Source organism: Ovis canadensis, chromosome 8 (genome assembly GCF_042477335.2).
Source record: "Ovis canadensis isolate MfBH-ARS-UI-01 breed Bighorn chromosome 8, ARS-UI_OviCan_v2, whole genome shotgun sequence".
Lineage (NCBI taxonomy): Eukaryota > Metazoa > Chordata > Mammalia > Artiodactyla > Bovidae > Ovis > Ovis canadensis.
In genome coordinates this window covers 24,075,093-24,099,136 of record NC_091252.1, presented here as the reverse complement: position 1 = coordinate 24,099,136, position 24,044 = coordinate 24,075,093, and the positions used below count along the sequence as shown (strand labels likewise).

Below are 24,044 nucleotides of genomic sequence, written 5' to 3'. Positions count from 1 at the left end.
GGTCAGCAGCTGGCCAGAAGATTCACAGGAAAGGAGAAAACAACACATAAATATACGGATGTGTATCTTAAAGATTATAATTAGTAAAAAAAAAAAAACGCTTAAACCACAAACACAGAAAGAAAAATATTGCCATTTTTTTGCTTATCACATTAAAGGTGAAAGTATCAGAGGTCTTCAAATGCTGTTTACTTTGCAAGCTTGTTTTTTTAAACTATGGTACTCATTAGAGCATGTTGTGGAAAAATGGTTACTATCGTGGACTGTAAATAAATACAGCTTTTGGAGAGCAGTTTGGCAATATGTGTCAAAGAGTCATAATCATCATGTTCTTTGACCCAATAATTCCAATCTGGGAATCTCTCCTAAGGAAATACTCTGAAGAAGCTTCATGCATAAAGTTATTCATCACCACAGTACTTATAATAGTGTAAAATTGGAAACAGCCTCTGCAGGTTAACTGTGGGTTTTCTACTTTCTGAAATATTATACAGCATTTTGAAATGATGATTATAACTGATAATAACACGGAAAATGCTCCTGTTGTGTTATGTGGAAAGGCAAGACACCAAATTGAATTTAGAGTGCATATAGAATTTTTAAAATTATAGAAATTAGATGGTGTATTTGAAATGAACCTTTCTCAATTAGTAGATGTTGTTTTTAAAGTATCCAACAACAGGGAACAACGGCAGAAGCAAGGAGATGTGAAACAATGCAATTTTTCTGGTAGCAGCGCTGAAAGCAAGTAACTTACCAGGTGGCTCAGTGGTAAAGAATCCACCCACCAATGTGGGAGACGCCAGAGATGCAGATTCGATCCCTGGGTTGGGAAAATCCCCTAGAGAAGAAAATGGCAACCCATTCCAGTACTCTTGCCTGGAAAATTCCATGGGCGAAGGAGCCTGGCGGGTTACAGTTCATAGGGTTGCAGAGGATTGAACACGGCTGAGCGACTGAACACAGAATAAATTTGGTTTCTTTACCAGCTGAGCCATAAGGGAAGCCCAAGAACACTGGAGTGGGTAGCCGATCCCTTCTCCAGTGGATCTTCCCGACCCAGGAGACGAACTGGGGTCTCCTGCATTGCAGGTGGATTCTTTAGCTATCAGGGAAGGCTTGCAGTGCATTCTAGAAGGTTGTATATGAAAATGTTTATGTTGTTCACATTTGGATAAGACAAAACCTTATTTTCCCCCTTTTTCTGTTTTCCGCATTTCCTCCATAAAGGAAACAAACACTTCTCCACACTCCAGGCCCCAGTATGATTGACATCTTTTTTCCACTTGGTTCTATAAAGTGAGGAATGAAGCAGACTTGTTGGGTTTAGAGAGAAAAAGTATGTTTCTGTTCCGTCTCAAAATGATGAGATTCTTCAACAATTAGATAAAACTTGTGTGTGTTAGTCTAGAGCCTGCCAGGTTTTTCTATCCATGGAATTCTCCAGGCAAGATTACTGGAGTGGGTTGCCATTCCCTTCTCCAGACGATCTTCCTGACCCAGGGATCGAACCCAGGTCTCCCGCATTGGAGGCAGATTCTTTACCATCTGAGCCACCAGGGATGCTCAGATAAAACTTAGTTCCATTTTATGTAGTAAGAGTCCAGTGAAATTTTGGTCAGCTAAAAAGTTTTGGCAACTGGAGCTTGAAAGCACATTCAAGAGCCAAAAAACAAAACACTCATTGCCCTTTAATCAGAGGAGCCTAGGATCACTTTAGAGACATTGGACTAGGAAGGATGGGCTGACCAACAGAGAGGCCCTGAAGTGTTTCCTTCCCTACATCCCAGCCTTTTTTCTTTCCATTAACATGTTGGGTACAACAGCTGAGCCTGTGACCCGTCAAGGATGTGTCTGTTCCCTGTAAGGAAGGCTGTGCTTTCAGCCCACCTGAGTTCTCTGCCCTGATAGTTACAACCAATCACTTGTATCTTCTTAGAACTACTGATGAAGGCTAATCTGACTGTCAACCCCTTCCCTCACTCCCAGAGTCCCTTAGAATGATCTAGAACAGGACATTAATTATTCTACCTCCAAGGCTATGTTATACACTAGACAGAGCAAACAAAATCACCTTTCCTCCCCTATAACTGAGGCTGCACCCATGCTCTGTATTGTCGTCTCTGTCTTTGTTCCCTCCTGGACCCTTACCTTTGTGTGGTTAGAGATCTGAACACTACCTAGAAAACCAACACTAGCTATATTAATCTCTTTTTGAATTTTAGCAAGTATTCATTAAGCACCTACCCTGTGCTAGGTAGTGAGTGAGGTATGTGAGATGTAAGAATAAACGCATAATCCCTACCCTCAACAAATGTTATAGGATAATGGAAAATACCAATCTAAGAGTGACCAAGCAGTCACTCTAGGATAGATAAAATGACAGGAAAGAGCGCAGGCTGTTACAGATTTGACAAATAAGCTAAGACCTGCAGAATTTAGGCAAGGCACGTGTATAAATCATGTCCCAAGTGGAAGGAACAGCAGGTGCCAGAGGCAAACCAGTATATGACAGACAGAGGCTGTGAGGGGGCAATGGCCACAGAGAATCCAGAAAAATCCAGTCATTAATTGAATCTTTATTTCACATTCTAGGGTTTTTTTTTTTTTCTACTTCATCCTAGGCACAAAGGCATTATTAAAATTTTAATTATTGGAGTGCCATGACTGTGGCGTGGAGTGTCGTGGAATGTCATTAGTGGAGTGTGTTTTAAAAAGGGTGCTCCAGAGCCAGGGCAAACTTCGTGGCAGCGGAGATCCAGAGACATAAATGGTTCTTTAAAGTGTGAGTATCATCTCTCTGGGTCATCCCAGTGCACCAGCCCCAAGCATCCTGTATCCTGTATCGAACCTAGACTAGTGAGATGATATGGGGAGGGTGGTGGGAGAGGGGTTCAGGGTTGGGAACTCATGTACACCTGTGGAGGACTGATGTCAATGTATGGCAAAACCAATACAGTATTGTAAAGTAAAAAAATAAAATTTAAATTAAAAAAATAAATAAAGTGTGAATAAAATGGAATTTTGTTGACTGATTGGTTGAGGAAGAGATGAGGCAAAGAAAAGTCAGAAGAGAGAATACTTTGTTTTCCGGTTTCTGCCCCACTCACTGTGATAAGCAAATGAAGGACGGTGGTCTGTCAGGGAGAGATGAATGGGGAGGTGATGAGTTTGGCTTTAGGCTGAGTTTGAGGTATATGAGTGGAGACATCGAGTAGGGGATTGCATGTGGTTATCAGAAGCTCAGTAGAGAGATCTGGGCTGGAAGTTTACGGGGCGGGGGGATCCGTCAGCAGTTGTATGGAGTTGAAACAATGGGAGTGGAGGAAAGACACTCAGAGGACCATCTGTAATAAATGGAACCTTGGAAACTCGGGAAGTTGTAAGAGACAGAAATAGGAAGAATTCACCAAAGGGACAGAAGGAAGTACCAAGAACCTGAGAACGTGGTGTCCTAGGGGTCAAGAAAGAAGCAGAGGTCAGCAGGGGCCGTGCTGCAGAGGTGAGTAAATAAATAATCCTTATTCGCTAGGGCAGTTAGGAACGAGAAGGTCACTGGTACTTTTGTTTGTAGAGAGAGACCTAAAGTGGAGGAGTGAGCCAGATAATAGTGAGTTTTTATTAATGTGGACAGGGAGACAAAAACCTTAGACAGTCTTTCAGTTAGCTTGGTTGACAATGGAGGGAGACCGAGATGTAGAGACTGACGCATGTAGGGTCCTAAGGCGTTTTTATTTCGTTTTGCTTTTATGATGGGAGAAACTTGACCATGTGCATATGCTCGATTGTCTGAAGTTTCCAGAGAGAGGAGAGATCCTGACAAGGCAGGCACTAATGCTGATCTTGGGACGCTCAGGAGGCCCTTCTTTCTACCAAAGAGGAAGGAAGGTTAGAAGACAGCTGATGGGGAACTGAAAGTTGAAGGGGTTCTCATCTGACCGCATTAGATTTTGCTGTGTCATGTGGGAGTGAGGTTATGGATTGCATGTGGGGCAGTTGCAAAGAGAAAGTTGGAGTGAGGCCTTGAGGAGGAGGTGGGCGTTGGAAATGGTTCATAGGTGAGGAAGGCGTGACCTCGAGGGACCCCGAGAAGGGCTGCCGCTTAGTGATGACAACCCAGACACACATGGGGACCATCTGCTTGTCTACCGGACTGCGTGAGGGGGGAGATGAGGGGTACAGCTAACCCTCATGCTCGTCCAAGTATCATGTTTAGAAAGGCATGTACTGCGTCTGATTAAGCGTTTAAGAATTCTCAGTGGGCACTAGCAACATGGTGTTATTATTCTGAGTGACTGATTTTGCCCAGTCTGGATCAGCATCAGCAGGGGCTTAATGACAATGTGTACAGGCTCTGACAGTGATTAGGTTTGGATTAAAGCTTCAATAAAAGTTAGCTGCTGCTATCGTCATCACCATCGTTCAGTTCACTCTGACAATACCAGAAGTTTCTGGAAGGTTTACAGTTTAAGGCTTTACTGTAGAGCGTGAACATGCCATCAGCGCTCCACTTGCCTGTGTTACAAAGAATGACAGAAGGCACACTGGGCATTCCTGTGCGGAGAGCACAAGACTTAAAGCAAATACTAAACAGCATTCTCAAAGTGAGAAAAAAGAAAGTCCAGTGTTTATCCATTGAGTCTTTTTAGGAAGTAGGTTTCCTTGTGCAGCCCCTAAACTTGTCTAGGAATTTCATTGCTTCCCTGGGTGACCTTTTACTTCATAGAACAGAGTGGGATTGGGGTGGGTGCTAGTGGGAAATAAATCTGTCTCCTTTATTGGATGAAAAACTTTAAATACGAAAAACCATATTCATAGTACAGTAGCCTTGTTTTCACAAACAGAGAGTAATGATAAAGTAATAGTAAAAGATAATCTCAGGACCCCAGGCTAAGATTCCTTGATATATATACAGTCTGCATAGATCCTAGAGGATTTAATTTCTAGAATATGTCTAATGGCAAAATTTATTGTTATTCAATGTAAAAATGAGGTAAGAATGTATAATAAAACTGAAAATAATACTAATACAGAAGTGTTAGTGTATATATATATATAAAGAGCTTCCCTGATAGCTCAGTTGGTAAAGAATCCGTTTCCAATGCAGGAGACCCCTGTTCAGTGACTGGGTTGGGAAGATCTCCTGGAGAAGGGATAGGCTACCCACTCCTGTACTCTTCGGCTTCCCTTGTGGCTCAGCTGGTAAAGAAACCACCTGCAATATGGGAGACCTGGGTTTGATTCTTGGGGTTGATCCCTGGAGAAGGGAATGGCTGCCCACTCCAGTTCTCTGGCCTGGAGAATTCCATGGACTGTATAGTCCATGGGGTCACAAAGAGTCAGACACGACTGAGCGACTTTCACTTTCACTTTAGTATAATATATGGTGTGTATAAAAGCTTTCTAAAATGTTTAAATTGTATTATTATTTTCCCTTTACACTTTTTCCTATGTTTGGCTTATAAGAGAGAGGAGTAAGGGTTTTCAAAACAACTTGTCTTTCATTTTTACTTATGATTATTTTCTCTGTAAAAATGTGGTGATGTGTTCTATTCTTTCCATACAGCTCACAGTCTTTTGATGTGGTCTCTATTTTTACCATCTTCCTCTATAAACATTATCTTAGCTAATTTTCTTAAGTGAATGTTATTTCAATCAAAGACCCTCTCTCATTTGAGCTGTCTCAGTGCTAATGCATGAGCAATATTGACCTTGTTGGCTGGCAGCAAAGTCAAGAGGTTTTTATCCTCGTGTTAGCGTCTGCTAAAGAAGTGAAGAAGCTCAGTTGAAGCAGGGTGGGATTTTATAAGATACACTTGAAGTAAATCAAGACATTTAACACTGGGTATTTCAGGTATTCCAACCCTTTTTCAGTCTAACCACAAAACTTTTCTGTGAGAGGTTATAGTATATTCATTCACTAGGCTAGTTTTTGTGGTTACGTCTCTAGCCAATCACATTTTAAAAAAGAGATTTCTATACTCCTAGGATGAGATTTTCCCCTATTTTGGAGGTATTAAAACTCAAACATCAGAAGAGTTTTTTTAAAAATACATATGTTTTTTCTCTTTTCATATTCTTAAACACTTTAACTTTGTTCCTGAGAGATAAAGGAAAATTTGGTCACTCTACACTTAGCAGTATTTTATATCTGAAAATGATGAATAGAAACCAGGAAAGGAATTATATTTTTCTTTATCCAATCTAAAAACTCCAGGTAGTTAACAGACTATTCCTAGAACTGAGTGAGTGGAGCACAAAGATACTTTGTTTTGGCATGAAAAAGCTCTGTTGAAATTGCTCCTTTTAAGTTAAAAAACTATGTTAACTTGGTTTAACGTCTAGGAAAGCATTGATGCTTGCCAATATTGAAAGCCCAAAACCTGTAGGGGGAAAAAAAAAACCCAAACGTTAAAATGACTGTGAATAAAGCTACAGAACATGTATTTTTAAAGTTTGTGAAACTTGGACTTCTTCCAGGTTTACAAGTAATATCGTAAGGAGTGGTTTTTGTTGTTCTATTTGTTACACAATTTTCAGGAGGAAAGGTTTCTAGATATTTGAAAAAACTATCTTGACGTGAGCTCCATGAAAGGAATGTTCCTTTCTGTGAACTAGCTGTGGTGACGTCAGCACCGTGTGGGATAAGATTCCCACAGGGTTTAGTTGACCGAGGAAATGTCTGCTTTCTCCACTGTACGCGGCGGAGGGTGAGGACAGAGCCCAGAACTCAGTGCAGTGGGAGAGGCTGTAAAGTTAGATTACCAAATGTGTGCAGTAACAAAAATGGTCTTCATAACTCAGTTCCGATGAGTAAAATCCTGTACCCATAATTCTCAGTGCTCTGTCTTGTTTTCAGGACCAATGCAAAGCTTAACTTTACTGGTGTTGCAGTCCACTCTGTAACTATCACCGATTGGAGTACAGAAAACACATATGCAAACATAAAAAACTACTGAATAATAAAAGATGTAACAAATATACTACAATATCAAATAAGAAAAAATAATTCCACCCCCTGAGAAATCCATTTTTACTGTCTTCTTCCCTCTCAGCTTGTATTTTTTCACATATGCTTTTACATTTTTATAATATATAAATTCAATGTTTATTCTGTTTTCTTACCTAACATTATCAGATATGTGTTTCATATTATTTTTCAATTTAAGAAATAAGGCATAGTCAAAACTACTCACTGTGATCCTTTCCATTCTTCATGATTTAACAAAAATGCCTTTCTTTCCATGAGCAGTCAAAATTGTTTCTCCTTTGTGCTTCTCTGCCTGAACCATGGTTATGTATGCCCATGTTGTCTCCCCTAATAAACTGAGAATTACTGGAAGGTAGTTTATTAAGCTTTAAATTCCCCCTAGTAGCTAGTAGACTGCCTTGTTCATGGTAGGCACAGAATAAATACTTGAATATTGAATTAATCTATAGAATCATTTACAATAAAGTGACTTAAAATGAAGTTAAGGTGAGAAGAGAAGAGCAGAGCCATAGGAGGAAAATTACAAAAGAAGGAGGAAGTGATAGTATTAATTTCTGATGAGGTAGAGGGAGAATTTAAATGTAAAAACATTAAATACAGAGACTATTATTTATGAAGATATGTCATAAGTCTGTATGTACCACATAACATTGCAGTCAAATATAAAACCTAGAAGTGCAAAGGTAATTTGAAAAAAAAAATATAGTAAGCAATTTCAGTATTCCTGTTTTAGAATCAGATTGAGGAGATAAATGAGCCCGTAGAAATCTATATAGAATGTTACTTTTCTTGATTAAATATTTTAATGTCCAAAACACATTTTAAAAGATTATTTAATTGGCTAGAAAAAATATTCCAAATTTAAGATTTTTATAGTTTACCTTTTTCATAATCAAGTAGAGTTGAAAATAAATTTAGAAAAAAAGTTACTGAAAAAACTACATAGAAATTAAAAAACACTTAAAGAGGGAGTAAAAAAGGATTAAAAACTACCTAGAAAATAATGAAGAGAGAACATTTCATACCAGAATTTTTGGAATCTAGCAAAAACTCTATTCATTACTAAAGAGTAAAAGAAAAAAAAGCAGAGTGATCAGAAGAAGCTAGGAAAAGAATAACAAAGTGAAACAGATAAAAGCAGGAAGAGCATAATAATAATGTAAAAATCAAAAGAAAGGAAAACTAAGAGGGGAAAAAAGCAATATAAAGGGCAAGAAAGCCAAAGCTAATAATTTTAAAAAACAAAATAAAATGTCATTTTGAGAGCCTGATTTAGGGACCAAAGTAAAAGTAATGAAAATGAGAAAGAAACAAGATGAGAAAGGAGATAAAAGCTACAGAGAGACTATTTCTCAACAAGAATATTCTCAATAAGAGAATACTCAGTTGCAACAAAGGTAAAAATCTAGGAAACAGATTTCCTAGTTTTCTTCCTGCACACACCTAGGTAAACACACTTTCCAAGAGAGAATGAAAGTTACCTTGGTGTGTGCAGGAAGAAAACTGGGAAGCTACTACACTGCCCTTCTGAGCTGACATGTCTGTTTTGCAATGATTTTCCTTGACCGTCTCTGTGTGTGTTCAGTCGTGTCTGGCTCTTTGTGTCTCCGTGGACTGTAGCCTGCCAGGCTTCTCTGTCCATGGGATTTCCCAGGCGAGGATACTGGAGTGGGTTGCCGTTTCCATCTCCAGGGAAATCTTCCCGACCCAGGGACCAAACTAGCATTTCTTGTGTCCCCTGAATTGGCAGGCAGATTCTCTACCATCTGCACCACCTAGAAAGCCTTTCCTTGAATCTTTTACCTTAAATATGCCCTTACTTGAGTTGGTGGCTCTAGTTGGGCACTAATATACATAAATCCTCAAAGTCACCTGTATTTGCAAAATTTTACTTATTTCACTTTTCAGAAAAGCGTTAAACTTGTTAAACGAATTTGTGAAGGGCAAAATAGTTTTCCATAACTAAACCACCAGCTTTTGGTTTTGTTTGCTTTTGACATTTTTAGGATATTTAAGCATATTTTGAAAGTCAGGGAAAAGATACCAATGAAGAGGAGGGAAAGAAGTTATAAAAGGTCTCTTGTGAGCTCTGTAAGTTCTTTGTTAAAGTTTAAAGTTGTTTCTGAAATTTTCACTTACCCCTTTTAATTGAAATTAAACCTCAGAGTAAAACAAAATTTAAGCTGTCCTTCTCCCACTAGAGTAATACTGATTATTAATCTTTGGTACGGGATTGACTGAATTTACTAAGTCACTTCAGTTGTGTCTGACTCTTTGCGACGCTATGGACTGTAGCCTACCAGTCTCCTCTGCCCATGAGGATTCTCCAGACAAGAATACTAGGGTTGCCGTGCCCTCCTCCAGGGGATCTTCCCAATCTAAGGTTCAAACTTGTGTCTTTTACATCTACCTGCATTGGCAGGCGGGCTCTTGATTACTGACGCCACCTGGGAAGCCCAAAAAATTAACTCATAGAGTCCTCTAAACAACCAAATGCTATCGGTAAATTCCAGCTTTTACAGATGCTGGGCAAGGGAAGCATTTAGCAATTAGTAAATCACTGCAGATGGTGACTGCAGCCATGAAATTAAAAGACACTTACTCCTTAGAAGAAAAGTTATGACCAACATAGATAGCATATTCAAAAGCAGAGACATTACTTTGCTGACTAGGGTCTGTCTAGTCAAGGCTATGGTTTTTCCAGTGGTCATGTATGGATGTGAGAGTTGGACTGTGAAGAAGGCTGAGCGCCGAAGAATTGATGCTTTTGAACTGTGGTGTTGGAGAAGACTCTTGAGAGTCCCTTGGACTGCAAGGAGATCCAACCAGTCCATTCTGAAGGAGATCAGCCCTGGGTGTTCTTTGGAAGGAATGATGCTAAAGCTGAAACTCCAGTACTTTGGCCACCTCATGTGAAGAGTTGACTCATTGGAAAAGACTCTGATGCTGGGAGGGATTGGGGGCAGGAGGAGAAGGGGACGACAGAGGATGAGATGGCTGGATGGCATCACTGACTCGATGGACATGAGTCTGAGTGAACTCCAGAAATTGGTGATGGACAGGGAGGCCTGGCGTGCTACAATTCATGGGATCGCAAAGAATCGGACCAGACTGAGCGACTGAACTGAACTGAACTGAACTGAACTGAACTGAAAGGTCCAGAGGGCTTCCCAGGTGGCACAGTGGTAAAGAACCTGCCTGCAGTTATTCAATCTGGAAGAAATGGGGGATTTTATATCTTTATTTCATACTATTTTATTTTCAGTTTTCTTTTTCTCTTCTTGCATTGGCTAGCTCTAGTCAATGTTTAGTAATGGTGGCAGTGCATATTCACTCCATTTCCATTCTTAAGAAAAAACTGAATATTTCATCACGGAGTATTATGTTTACTGTAGGTTTTCTTATATATACTCTTTATTAGATTAAGGAAGTTTTCATCTCTTCCTAGTTTGCTAAGATTTTAGCATAACTGAATGTTGAATTTATCAAATAACCTTTCCTCTTTCTATTGAGAAAATCATATGATGTTTCTCCCTTATTTTATTAATGTGTGAGTTAATGGTAATAAGTTTTTGAATGTTGTCATCCTTGCATTCTTGGAATAAACCTGCTTTGATTATATTATCTTTTTCATGCATTATCTGGATTGGTTTGTTAATGTTTTGTTTAGAATTTTTGTGTCTGTGTTTACAAAGAGATCAGTCAGTAGTTTTTCTTGGTTGCAATATCCTTATCAGATTTTGGTATCATGAGTATGCTGGCCTGATAAAACAACCCAAGTAGTGATCTCTCCCCCTCTTTCTATCATTGTTCACTAGGAGTAGTTGGGTAGTGTCAGTGTTATTTCATGCTTAAGTTCTTGGTAGGCTTTACCAGCAAGTCACCTGGGGCTGAAGCTTTCTGTGTGGGAATATCTTTTTCCTCTGTTGCTTCTTAAGTTACTTTCTTTGTATTCGCTACTTGGCATTTTTACCTAATGTGTCTAAGTGATTTTTATCAAAGGCAGCTAGCACAATGATCTGTAATATCTGCTGAGCCAGCAAAAGAGCTATTTGTCAGTAAAGCAGCCACCTTCCTCTCATTAAGGATAAAACTATGGTGAAATCCATGAACCTAAAAATGAATCTGCCTTTATGGTGTTCCACAAAGTAATTAATGCACAGAAAGTGAAAGTCGCTCAGTTGTGGCTGACTCTTTTCGACCCCAAGGACTGCAAAATTCTCCAAGCCAGCATACTGGAGTGGGTAGCCTTTCCCTTCTCCAGAGGATCTTCCCAACCCAGGGATCGAACCCAGGTCTCCTGCATTGCAGGCGGATTCTTTCCCAGCTGAGCCACCAGAGAAGCCCAATGCACAGAAGGTGCTTCTGACAATGCCTGGCATAGACGAGGTGCTGCGTACATTTCATGACTGTTGTTACTGCGTTCGTTGTTGTATTCTCTTCTGCTCTGCCACATTAATGTGCTTCTTTTTAATGATAGAGGAAATCTGAAATCGATTGGTCTTAAGTGAATAAAAGACTGTATAAAGCACGCTGTATTCTATCATGACCAACCAAAACCAAGATCAAAACATGTAAGCCGTGCGTTTGATAAACTGAGCCTTGAGTCCAAGGTTTATGTTTTCTTTTTCTTTGGAAGAGTTAATTAATCTGTTACTTTTCCAGTTGTCTCCCTCACCTGTGTCACTGAATTACTTTTGAGTTCTCCCAAGTGGCAAATTAGCCATTTAACTTGAACATTAAGTGGGTAACTGTGTCTCTTACTAATGCCCTTGGAGACTGTTGTAGAATTAAATAATTTTGTCTTCAAGAATGGACATGCTTTTGTTCAGATTTAGAGAGCCTATTTTTCAGTGATATAAATAGTAGCATTAGCATTGAACGCAACAGAAATTTTGGCCTTTGTTTTAATTATACTAAGTACAAAAAATCCTATAAATAGAAGTTAGATGACGTTACTGAAACTAAGTTGATATTAAAGAATTATTGTCACTTTAAAAAATATTTTGTATAGTGATTATATATTTTTTAAAGATTTCTTATTTTCTTTAGACTTAAATTGAAATATTTGTGAGTGAAATGACATGATGTCTGGTATTTGGACTAAATAATATGGGAAGACGGTAGAAGGTCAGGGCAGAGAAAAAATAAAATTGACCAAGCTAAAGCATGGGTACTTAAGGGTTCATAATACCAATCTGAAGATTTGTGCATATGTATATGTGTTCCTAATAATTTTTAAATTTGGGCATAGAATATTAAATGAATTGAAGAAGAAGAAGAGAAGTCACTCAATCTACCACGCTCCTCTGTCCATGGGATTTTCCAGGCAAGAGTACTGGAGTGGGTTGCCATTTCCTTCTCCAGTTAAATACCACTAAATTCCAAATTGCTAGAAGAGGCTATCAACACAAATTTAATTACTATATTCTCAAGTTCCTTGAGGGTAGGATTCATGGTTTAAGCTACTTTATATCCTGGACTTTTATATCCTTTACCTGTAATATTATAGGAATTTAATCTATGTTTTATGGATGAATTAATCTTTACTAAATTTGCAGTGAGTCATTTCCAGCAAGTATCACATATCCATGTAAACTGTGTTTTATTAGAAATTCTCAGTGAGTATTAATAGCACCCACCAATCATCAGGTTATTTCAAGCCAAAAACCTGGAATTCTTGACTCCTGCCTTTACTTCATCCTCCGTATCTGGTTCATCACCAGACCCCATTGGTTCCATTTCCGAAATGCATCTCATGTCCGGCTACCTCTTGCTGCCTAGTTCAGTCACCTGTCGTGTGCTGCCTGGATAACTGCAGTAGTCAAGTGCCAGTGGTGGAAAGAACCAGAGGACATACTGCTGCCCTCTCTGGTCCGGTGTATTCTCTGGGAAGAGCCAGGATGACTTCTTCGTAAGATGTAAGTCAGGGGATGTCACTGCTCCTCACAGAACCAGTCAGGGATTGATAGTGGACCTAGGGCAGGATCTACACTCCCGGTCACAGCCGGCAAGGCCCGCGCTTCTGGCTCACTGGGTTCGAGTTTCAGTTGCTCGGTTCTGTTCCCTGCACACAGGCGCGGCAGCACTTTCTGCCCTGCAGCCATGTCGTTGTTCTCTCGGCCGTTCAGTCCCTCCTGCAAGTTCTTTGCGTGACCGGCCCTTTTGTTCTTAGCCGGCACCTCTTCGGAGATACCTCCTTTGATGTGTAGTTCTTTCATAGGTAGACGGATTCCAGTCCACCTGATCCATTTACTTGTTTACCGTGTGTTTCCTCCAATAGAAGCCCTGTATCTCTTTCTCTCTCTGTCTTCTCATTTCCCCAGAATCCATCATAACAAGCCAAACCTGTAAAAGCCACTTTTAGTTGAAATCTAAGATGTGATACAGTTGTAGGATGCAGTGTTATATTATGTGTCTCTAGGAAAATTAAAATGATGCTAATTAAACTATGGCACAGTGTTAAATACTATCAATTGTAAAATAGTCTTGCCTTTTGAAATATTAAAATGTTGAAAAAATGCATCTTTGAATTGATGAATTATGTACCTTGTTGAACAAATAAATGAATGTATTTTACTCAATCGTGATAATTATTTTTTAGTGATCTTTTGAGGAAATAATTCTGAAAAAAATAGACATGTACAGGCCAGAGATTGCCTAGGTCATGAGTAGTGTTTTATTATGGAAAAGGGGATGTTAGTATGAAGAAGTATGATGCTTGTATGAGTAATTGCTCCAATTATTACCTTACCAGCAATAATTCACATTTTATAGGCCTTGCATGGGCCAGGAAACTTGAATTCTCAATAGACACTTTGAGAGACTCATGCCGTCTGGAAGTAGATTCAGGCTCTGTGCTGTAAAAGGAGGGAAGACAGATAAAATAGGTTGGGATTAACATATACATACTACTATATATGAAATAGTCAGCAAGGGCCTACTGTATAGCACAGTAAATTCTACTCAATACTGTAATAACCTACATGGGAAAATAATCTGGAAAAGAATAGATGTATGTATGCTGCTGCTGCTAAGTCGCTTCAGTCGTGTCCGACTCTGTGCGACCCCATAGACGGCAGCCCACCAGGCTGTACCATCCCTGGGATTCTCCAGGCAAGAACACTGGAGGGGGGAGCCGTTTCCTTCTCCAAAGCATGAAAGTGAAAAGTGAAAGTGAAGTCACTCAGTCATGTCTGACTCTTGACGACCCCATGGACTGCAGCCTACCAGGCTCCTCCGTCCATGGGATTTTCCAGGCAAGAGTGCTGGAGTGGGGTGGCATTGCCTTCTCTGAGATGTACGTATGTGTATAACTAAATTATTTTGCTCTACACCTGAAACGAACACTACACTGTAAATCAGCTATTCTTCTTGCTGCATGCTCAGTCATGTCCTACTCTTTGGGACCCCATGGGCTGTAGCCCACCAGGCTCCTCTGTCCATGAAGTTTTCCAGACAAGAATACTGGAGTGGGTTGCCGTTTCCTACTCCAGGGGACCTTCCCAACTCAGGATCAAACCTGCATCTCTAGCGTCTGCTGCATTAGCAGGTGGATCCTTTACCACCGTGCCACCTGGGAAGCCCAAGTCAACTATATGCCAATATAAAATAGAAATTAAAATAAAGAAAAACACAAAAGCTAATAAAAAGGGAAGACAGAAAAGATGGGGACAGGCATTGGAGAGTTGGTAGTGGGAGGGTCATGGGAGATTATCATATTGCTTCTGTTTAATAAAATATGAGATCATTTGGCTCAGTGTAGCAGGGCAGAGATTTTGGAGCTTTCAGAGAGAAGAGAGGTATGAAGTAGGCAAAATGCAGAGGGTGTGGAGCAAAAGGAAACGGTTCTTTGGGAATGGAGTAGACTTGCAGGCAGATATCTGAGAAGCGTGAAGAAGATGAGGCTTTGTTTGGACCTCAGACAGTAGGTGTCCCAGTGTGATATGAGCTCCTGCTGCTGGCAGAGGGACAAGACGACCCACTCCCTCGAGCTGCGTGGATCGTCTGGCCCGTGTACTGCATGCTTTGAGACCTGACTACCGGGGTGGCTGTGAAATTACTACTTCCATCGTTACTATTTATTTACTTAAATAAACTTACAGGCAAGGGAGGGGAGGTTAAACATTGACCTGGGAGTAAAATATTCCAGCTCTTACTCCCCCCAAGTATGCAGCTCCCCAGTAAGCAGGAGTCACTTGAGATGTACCAAGTGAACTCTTCTGTGTAGAATGAAAAGAAATTGTCTTTTCACATGCAGAAAACAGAAGTTTTCAATTTTCATAGGTGTCTGCTTCAGACTCCTAAGGTGGCATCATACTCTGCCCTCTTGTTCGGATCCCAGTTTATCTGCACAGCCTCTGACTTCGGCTATAACTGAAAATAATTTAATATAAAACATAATTTGGGTTGTAATAACTAACAAGTGTAATAATAAGATCTGATTGTAACTATAAGCAGACTCATCAAAAAAGTAGAAAAAATTGCTTTGGGCTAATACTTGAAAAGCATCTCTGGACCATCTTTGTACAGTAGTAGCATAAGATGATATGGAAACTTACCTTTCAACAGGCCAGTACTAATAAGGTGGCTTATCCAAAGTTAGATTTTTTTTTTGATTATCAGTCTGGCTTATGTTCTTTACTGGTGTTAAATATGTTGTTCCCAGGCATCCTATAGAGTGTAGCTTCTTACCTACCTTTCCTCGAGATAAACAGCAAAGTTCAAAGTTACTATGAACTTAGGGTCCTTGTTAATTGCTCATTATAGATGTTTTCTTTCCCCAGATCAGGTGACTTTTTCGCATTCCTCTCTCCATCTTAATAGTGGGCTTTTCTCATTAAGGTCAATGAGTTTCACCTCAAAATGTAAAGTTCACCAAGTGAGAAAGAAATGGTTTGGGGTTGTTTTCCATTTAGAGCTTTCACTGCCTCCCTTTGCTACCCTAAGATGGGCAAAAAGAGACTATGATGCCAGGACTGTAAAGGGTTTTTGTTACTATTTATGGAAAACAAGCCCAAGTCATCCTTAAAAAGTAGTTTATTTCTTAAAGTCCTTTGAAACTTAATTGTGTCCATGCTTTGTACTTGAATCTTATACTGTAATTTTTAATGCTAGCCATTTCCTGAGTTCTCTATCAAATAAATAGTAAATGTGTCATTCCAGTACATTCCTTCTCCCCTCTGCTAATCTAACTCTGTAGTTCTTTGAAGGAGTTCATTTTATAAATTAATTCAGAAGCAGCCAGATCTCAGAGGGATTTTTTTACAGTTTTATGATTGGTTTAATTTTCTTACTTGTTTGTATGATTCTCATGACATGGGAACAGTTATATGTTCTTTACCTGGGAAAGTCAGGGGAAAGGGTTTTTTCTTTTTAGCAATAATTTTTAGACTATTGGATGTTGCATATAGAAGTAAAATCCTATTTTATTTTGGTCATCATAAAGTTAAATGTGCCCTAAGTCTAGTGCTGAGTAAGGCTATGGTGAGAAAAATTTGAGCTTCCCTGGTGGCTCAGATGATGAAGAATCTGCCTGCAATGCAGGAGACCTGAGTTTGATCCCTGGGTCTGGAATCAATATCCCTGGAGAAGGAAATGGCAACCCACTCCAGGATTCTTGCCTGGGAAGTCCTGTGGACAGAGGAGCCTGGCAGGAACTTTGTAGTAAGGTTGAAAAATCTGAAACACCTTTTCATGCAAGCTGTTCTTTTATTTGGCTCATTGTCTGAATGCTGTCTCATCCTGCAGGTTGCAGAGGATTGAATGATAATTTGCTTCCCGGGTGAGCCTGTAATGTAGGCCCATTCCAGTTCTCATATTTCATAATCATTATATTTAATGATAGAGAATGCTTAAATACCCTATCAGTCATTTTGGAAACGTTATATAGTAATTATTTGGTATCACCTGACATGGGTACCAAAGTGATTATCATTTATTATGTATGCTACAGAGTCATGAAAAGTGACAGATAATCCTTTGCTATAATTATGAAGTAAGCATTACCATATGAAAAGAGAAGAGAGTGTAATAACCAGTGCCTTTTTTTCCTCTCCCGTTTGTTCTTTCACACAGGTACAGCTTGGCCAAGTGGAAATCAAATGCCCTATCACTGAGTGCTTTGAATTCCTGGAAGAAACGATGGTTGTCTATAACCTGACACATGAAGACTCCATCAAATACAAGTACTTCTTGGAACTTGGCCGTATTGATGCCAGCACCAAGCCCTGTCCTCAGTGCAAGCACTTTACAACCTTCAAGAAAAAAGGACATATTCCCACCCCTTCCAGATCAGAAAGCAAATACAAAGTAAGCATGTTCACCAGAGTTGTGGGTTAGATGTCACATAGTGAGAGCAGCCAAGTTAGGCCAACTTGTGGTAGGCATTGAGTGGGCTTCCTTCCCTTATCGGAGTTCAAGGTGAGTATACAATGGCTGTAATTCTGAAAATGTGTGGTTTGGGGATGCTGCTAATAGGAGAGTACTCGTGAGGATTTAATTAAAGTTCTCCTTTGGCTTTAACCCGTTTAAAATTCACTCATAGCCAAATTAAAAGACTAGTTTTTAAAGTAATTATCACTGCTGTTACTAAATATTAAATAAATGTGTGTTAGTTGCTCACTCATGTCCAAGTCTTTGTGACCCCATGGACTGGAGCCCGTCAGGCTCCTCCATCCATGGAATTTTCTAGGCAAGAGTACTGGGGTGGGTTGCCATTCTCTTCTCCAGGGGATCTTCCCAACCCAGGGATCAAACCCAGGTCTCCTGCACTGCAGGCAGATGCTTTACCATCTGAGATTTTTTTCAGTGGACCCAATAAGTAAAATAGTGTAATACGCTATTTACTCATTTATTCAGCAAATACAAAATGCCAGTATATGCTGGGCAGTGTGCTAAGTTTGCGGGATTCAGTGGCAAACGTGACATAGTCCTTGCTCAAAAGATGTCTAATGAAGGTGAGAGTCACATGTTCTAAAATGATAGTGCAGTATGAGTAGTCATAAGGGGGAAAGGCGGGGATGGGATGCATTGGGAGACTGGGATTAGCATGTGTGCACTGCTGATACTATGCACAGAATGGGTAACTAATGTGAACATACTGTGTAGCACAGAGAAGTCTATTTAGTGCTCTGTGATGACCTAAATGGGAAGGAAATCCAGAAAAAGGAGGGGATGTACGTACATGTATAGCGGATGCACTTTGCTGTACAGTATAAACTAACACAACTCTCGTCCAATGAAAACCTAAAAAAAATGATATGAGTAGTCATAAAACAAAAACGTGAAGCCCAGTAGACTTGTGCTTTGCGAACACTGACAGAAGAGAGGGGCTGGCAGGTCAGGAAAGGCTTCCTGGAGAAGATGCAGTTCTCCAGGCAGATACACAGGGGAGATCATTTCAGAGCAAGGGAGGAGTAAGTGCCAGGCCCAGAGGCGGAGGCAGGCTTGCTGAAAGCAAGTGCTTGGTAGAAGTAGTGGAAAGAGAATGAAGAACAGGCAGCAGGTCAGGTATTGAAGAGCAAAGCATGTTGAGTCTTTCACCCTGTAACTCAGGCTTGGCTGCTGGCGTTACAGAAAGGTCATTCTGGCAGCATATGGAAGATAGCAGAGACTGAAGGCAAGACTGAAGGCAGGGAAACACAGCAACATCAGCAGGGGCAACCCTTGCTTCACTGCCCTGACCGTACATTGGAATCTCCTGGGGAGCTTTCAGGCACACCAGTTCTCAGTCCCTAAGCCCTCCCTACCAACTATCTTCCGAATTTTTGAACCTCACCAAGTGGCTCTAATAGGCAGCAGAACTGGGAACCTTGGCAATAAATGAAGCAGAAGTAAATACAAACTAAATGTTGTTGATCAGGAAGCAGTTAAAAGTCTTGGTAATAGGTGAGAGATGAAAACCTCAAAATAAAGTGAAACTTATTTTTTATATATTTTATATTTATTTTATTAAACAACTCAAGAAAAATAAAACTAGTACAGATTTGGGGGATGGTTATTACTGTTTTCCTTAATTACTTTTCTAGAAGAGATGACGTACAACAGAAGTGGTAAATAATCTCCGTGTTCTGTACTCTGCAGAGTTTTAGGGATAATTCAGAGAATTTCTGAAGCAGTGACTTTTTACTGCTTGGTACAGTGTTTTATATGGAGAAGGAAATGGCAACCCACTCCAGAATTCTTGCTTGGGAAATCCCACGGATAGAAGAGGCTGCAGGGCTACAGGCCGTGAGGTCTTAAGCGTCAGACACGACTTAGTGACTAAACCAGCACCACCCACAGTGTTCACATAGCATTTTCATCATTAAATTCCAAGTTCTCACATTAGCATTAACTACGTGATTTACATGCCCATACCTGTCTGGATCTTATGAGTAAAGAGAACACAGACATGGATACTCAAGCAAAGGAACTGTGACATTCATTACAGTATGGCACCCTAAACTGATCCCATTTGGGGGGATTAGCCAATGCTTATTTGTTAGGTTGACTGTATTTTTTAAAATTCAGTTTGCCCAATAACAGAATCCAAATTGGTATAATTTGTCATAATTTTAAGAGTAGTGAATTCAAGTACTTGAATGCAATAAATTGAATCATGAGGCAACAGAAACAGAGAAAAGTTTACTTGCTAATATCAACATGTTTGAGCAATGTAAAATCTCTTCATAATATTCCTTAGAGTCTATATTGTGTTTTGTATATATTGATGAAACCCTTAGAATAGATATTTCAATATTCTTTCTGAGTCAAGTCATATTAATAATATCCTGATCCAAGATGTCATTCTTTGAGGATTGATTGTGGTTTCTGCTGTCAGTTCAGAGGCACTTAACATCCAAGGTTAAAATTGCTTCAAAATATTATAGCTATTTTATACCAGGAAATACTTTTAGTGGATTCCCACATGGCTCAGTGGTAAAGAATCCGCCTGCCATTGCAGGAGACAGATTTGATCCCTGGGTCGGGAAGATCACTTGGAGTAGGAAATGGCAACCCACTCCAGCATTCTTGCCTGGAAAATTCCATGGATAGAGGAGCCTGGTGGGCTATAGTCTGTGGGGTCACAAAGAGTCAGACGCGATTGAGTATGCATGCATATACTTCTAGTATATCACACATGTTATATCATATTTGAATATTCCATTTAAATAGGTTTCTGTAACATTTTTGTATTCTTCATATGGAAAAAGGATAAACAGACTATATTAACAAGCAGGAACAAGAATTCTTATCTTGTTCAGGCCCTCATTCAACATCTTTTGGCCACAGTTCAGGAAATAGAGCTTTTCATTATGTTCTGAACTCCACAAAATTCTAATATGAAATAGAACAAGCACATTCCTGAATTGAGAAACTTACGTTGAGACAACCTTGCCTGTGGACAAATCCAGTCTTTCTCATTCCTAACATTTGTCTTCTGAAATTCATGAGGCCAAGAAGTTTCACCATTCCACTACTATGAGATTGATTTCACTTGCCATTTAGAAATCTAATTTCTAACCTAAAGAGTTTATAATTCATTAATGCAGCTCCCAGTGCATGTTAATACAGAGAACTAGTTAGCTTGGAGAAAATAAAAATGGCTGGGCTGTAATGGTGCTCAGGTGACGCCTGCAGACAGGCACATCACCAGCACCTGAAGGTTTTCTCCATAGCAATTATCATCTGGGATTTTATGGTGTATTTGTGTGGTTATTTGCTTAAAGTCTCTCCCACTGGTCTCTAGGAGACCAGGTCCAGACTTGCTTACTGCTGATAACCTGTGTCAAGCACTCTGTCTGATAGAGTCTTGTCTCAAAATACATTTCATGAGGGAACTAATCAATGGGCCAGTGCATAAATAATAATTTGTACTGTAATAAATGTGGGTGGAAAATGCTGAGCGCATAGGAGAAGAAAGGGCAGGAGAGGTTGGGAAGGCTTCATTAAAGGGCAAATGCATTAAGCTGTTGAATTTGCTATGCTGGAAAAGGTGGGTCAGAGCACAGGCTTCAAACCAGATTTAAATTCTCAGACTGCCATGTGCTAGCTCTGTAACCCTAAGAACAGCTTCTGCATCTTTTACTGGTGGTAGAAATAATACCTGTCATAAGAGTGTAAAAAGGTAAGTAAGATCACACATATAAAGTGTATAGCACCATGTCTGATATATCCTAAGTGCTCAACACATGCTAGAAATTAGTATGCTTATTATCATTATTAGGAAAAGTCAGCAGAATGAACAACCTGGGTTATTAGGGAGGGGATGGAGGAATCAAAAAGAATAGAGGTGGAGTAAAAGATTGGGTGACTGATGGATGGTCAGAGTGAAAGGGGGATGAAACAGACTTTAAGTTCTTTGAGTTTAAAGAACCTTTTGGAGCATCAAAGAGAAGTCTAGCAGGCTTGGATCTAATGCTAGGAGTGATCTGATGGAAATCATTAATATTTGGGAAGAGGAGGAGGTCACAGAAATGAAAACTATGTGTTTGGGAGGTAGGAAAAGTTAGTTTCTCGTGGGAAAGAATAGAGGATTGCAAATAATTTAAATATACTTATTTTACTCCTAGGAGTTTTACTGAGGTATGGGCAATTCTGGGTTTCCTTCTTATTTCCAAGGGTAGACCAAGAAATGATCCCCCTTTTCACATTATTTGGAGTAAGTTGAAAAACATGCATAAATCAACAAGGGAGCATGTTGGAAATAACCCTTTTTATGGTTTCCTTGAGGCAAAACTCACAGTCATTCCCACTCTTCTTCCCACAAATATTAAGCTGAACCTTGATAATTCACAGAATGGTGCTTTGACTCATCATAAGGAGAAAAAAGCCAATAAAACATCCTGGGGAAACTCCCTCTGTGTTCTTACCTTATGTCTTATGTATTACTTTCCCTCTTGTAACTATAAATCTTCTGGTTAGAAGTCACAGTTAAATACATTATTTCTTCATGTGAGAGAGAACTTTTCTAAGGTCTTTAAGAATGTAATCAAGTCAACGGGTCTGTTGCTCCTAACTGATAGACTTTAAAATATGCTTAAGTGAAAGGCTGGTATTCTGGTACTACCCAACTTACTTTCTTCCTGTGTCTGTCATTCAATCTCCAATGACCTGTCCTATACTCCAGAAAGATGCCTCTTTGGCATCTTTTGGACTGCTTCTCCACGCTTCCTTAGCATCTCAATTCCTGTTTGGGTTCAGCCGAGGGTTGGCATTGGCAGGGAAGGAGAGAGTGGAAAGAGAGCATCGTGCGTGCATTATTCTGCCCATGGGATTTCCCAGGCAAGAATACTGGAGTGGGCTGCCTTTTCCTTCTCCAGAGGATCTTTCCAACCCAGGGATGGAACCCGAATCTCCTGCAGTACAAACAAGTCTCCTGCATTGTAGGTGGATTCTTTACCAACGGAGCCAGCAGGGAAGGCCCATTCCCTTCCTACTTCAGTGCAAAGCTCTAGCAGTAGCTGTGTCCCTCCGCGACTGTGGCTTCCCTCTAGAGGGCCCTCCCCTGCCCCCGCCCATGTTTCTAACGCTCACTAGGCTCCAGAAAGTTCATCCCTTGCCTCTTTGGCCCTAGGAGTGGCAATGACTTCCTACTACTTCTGCTTCTAGGGACCTGCCAGTCTTTTGTTCAAATCACCTGCACCTCTCCAGTCATACTTCTAATAAACAGTTTTCATTTATAGAAATATAGGCTAAAAAGTCAATAAAATGTGCTTAAGCTTCCTTCTAGTAAAGACAATTTGAGGATTTTTTTTCCATCTGTAAAAATGTTTGCAGCTTTCCCGTGGAAGTGCAGTTAGCATGCTGCTCTGCTCCTCAGTTTTCCCTCGACACCATCACTTTAAGTTGACAGTGTTTACAAATTGAGAGTCAGCTTGTGCATCAGCCTGGCAAGATCAGTTTAGCTCATGACACACACTGAATTCTCTTGGCAGCAATGCATCATGAATGTCAGGAGCTGAGAGAAAACAATCGTAGTTTCTTAAATGATTGTTGCTAGCATAGATTTGTGAGGGAGATAGATGGAATTCTTGATTCTGGTTTGAAGAAGCCATTTGTGGGGAGGGATCAGTTAGGAGGTTGGGAGTAACATAGACACACTGAGTGAGTGAAGTCGCTTAGTCGTGTCCGACTCTTTGTGACCCCATGGACTGTAACCTTATCAGGCTCCTCCGACCATGGGATTTTCCAGGCAAGAATACTGGAGTGGGTTGTCTTTTCCTTCTCCAGGGGATCTTCCCGACCCAGGGATCGAACCCGGGTCTCCTGCATGGCAGGCAGACGCTTTACCGTCTGAGCCACCAGGGAAGCTGGTATAGAGACAGTACTATATGTAAAGCAGATAATTAACAAGGACCTACTGAATAGCACAGGGAACTCTACTTAGTATTCTGTAATAACCTAAATGGTGAAAGAGTCGGAAGAAGAATGCGTGTGTGCTCAGTCACTTCAGTCGTGTCCAAGTCTTTGCAACCCAGTAGACAGTAGCCCACAAGGCTCCTCCATCCATGGGATTCTCCAGGTGTGAATACTGGAGTGGGTTGCCGTGCCCTCCTCCAGGGGATCTTCCCAACCCAGGCATCAAACTTGTCTCTACTATGTCTCCTACGTTGGCAGGTGGGTTCATTACCTGGGATACCCCTTAAGAAGAACAGATGTATACGTATAACTGAATCACTTTGCTGTACACCTGAAATTAATACAGTATTGTAAGTCAACTAAATTTTTTAAAACAGGAAAGCCATCATAAACAGCGGATGTTATATATGTGGTCGCTGAAAAAAATGTGTCATGCTCAATTATGATGCAAGGCCTAATAATTTTATTAGAATGCATTTGTACCTCTAGTTTCTAATGAGACGCTTTGCTGAAATTGGTCTTTGTTTCCTTTCTTGATGCATAAATTAGCCATAATATTTTACAGAGCCTTTCCTTGTGCGTGAAACTTCTAACAACAAAAGCCAAATATTGAAATTCACTTGAAATTTTAGCCTACATCTAACCTTAATAAAGAAAAAAAACTACAATAATTTTAATATTAGAGGCTCATGGCTCCTGTGAATTGACC

At 40.1% G+C, this 24,044-nt stretch overlaps 1 protein-coding gene and 1 non-coding gene across 2 annotated transcripts in view; one reads left to right on the top strand and one right to left on the bottom strand.

The window, feature by feature from the left end:
- The window catches only part of RNF217 (ring finger protein 217), a 119,444-nt gene that overhangs the window by 61,433 nt on the left and 33,967 nt on the right, over positions 1–24,044 (top strand). Inside the window, exon 2 of the mRNA XM_069599050.1 lies at positions 17,069–17,302. Coding sequence (XP_069455151.1) covers positions 17,069–17,302 — 234 coding nt within the window. The remainder of the gene's footprint in view (positions 1–17,068; positions 17,303–24,044) is intronic.
- TRNAG-GCC (transfer RNA glycine (anticodon GCC)) lies at positions 23,213–23,284 on the bottom strand. Its single transcript has one exon. It is a non-coding gene; the product is annotated as a tRNA-Gly (tRNA).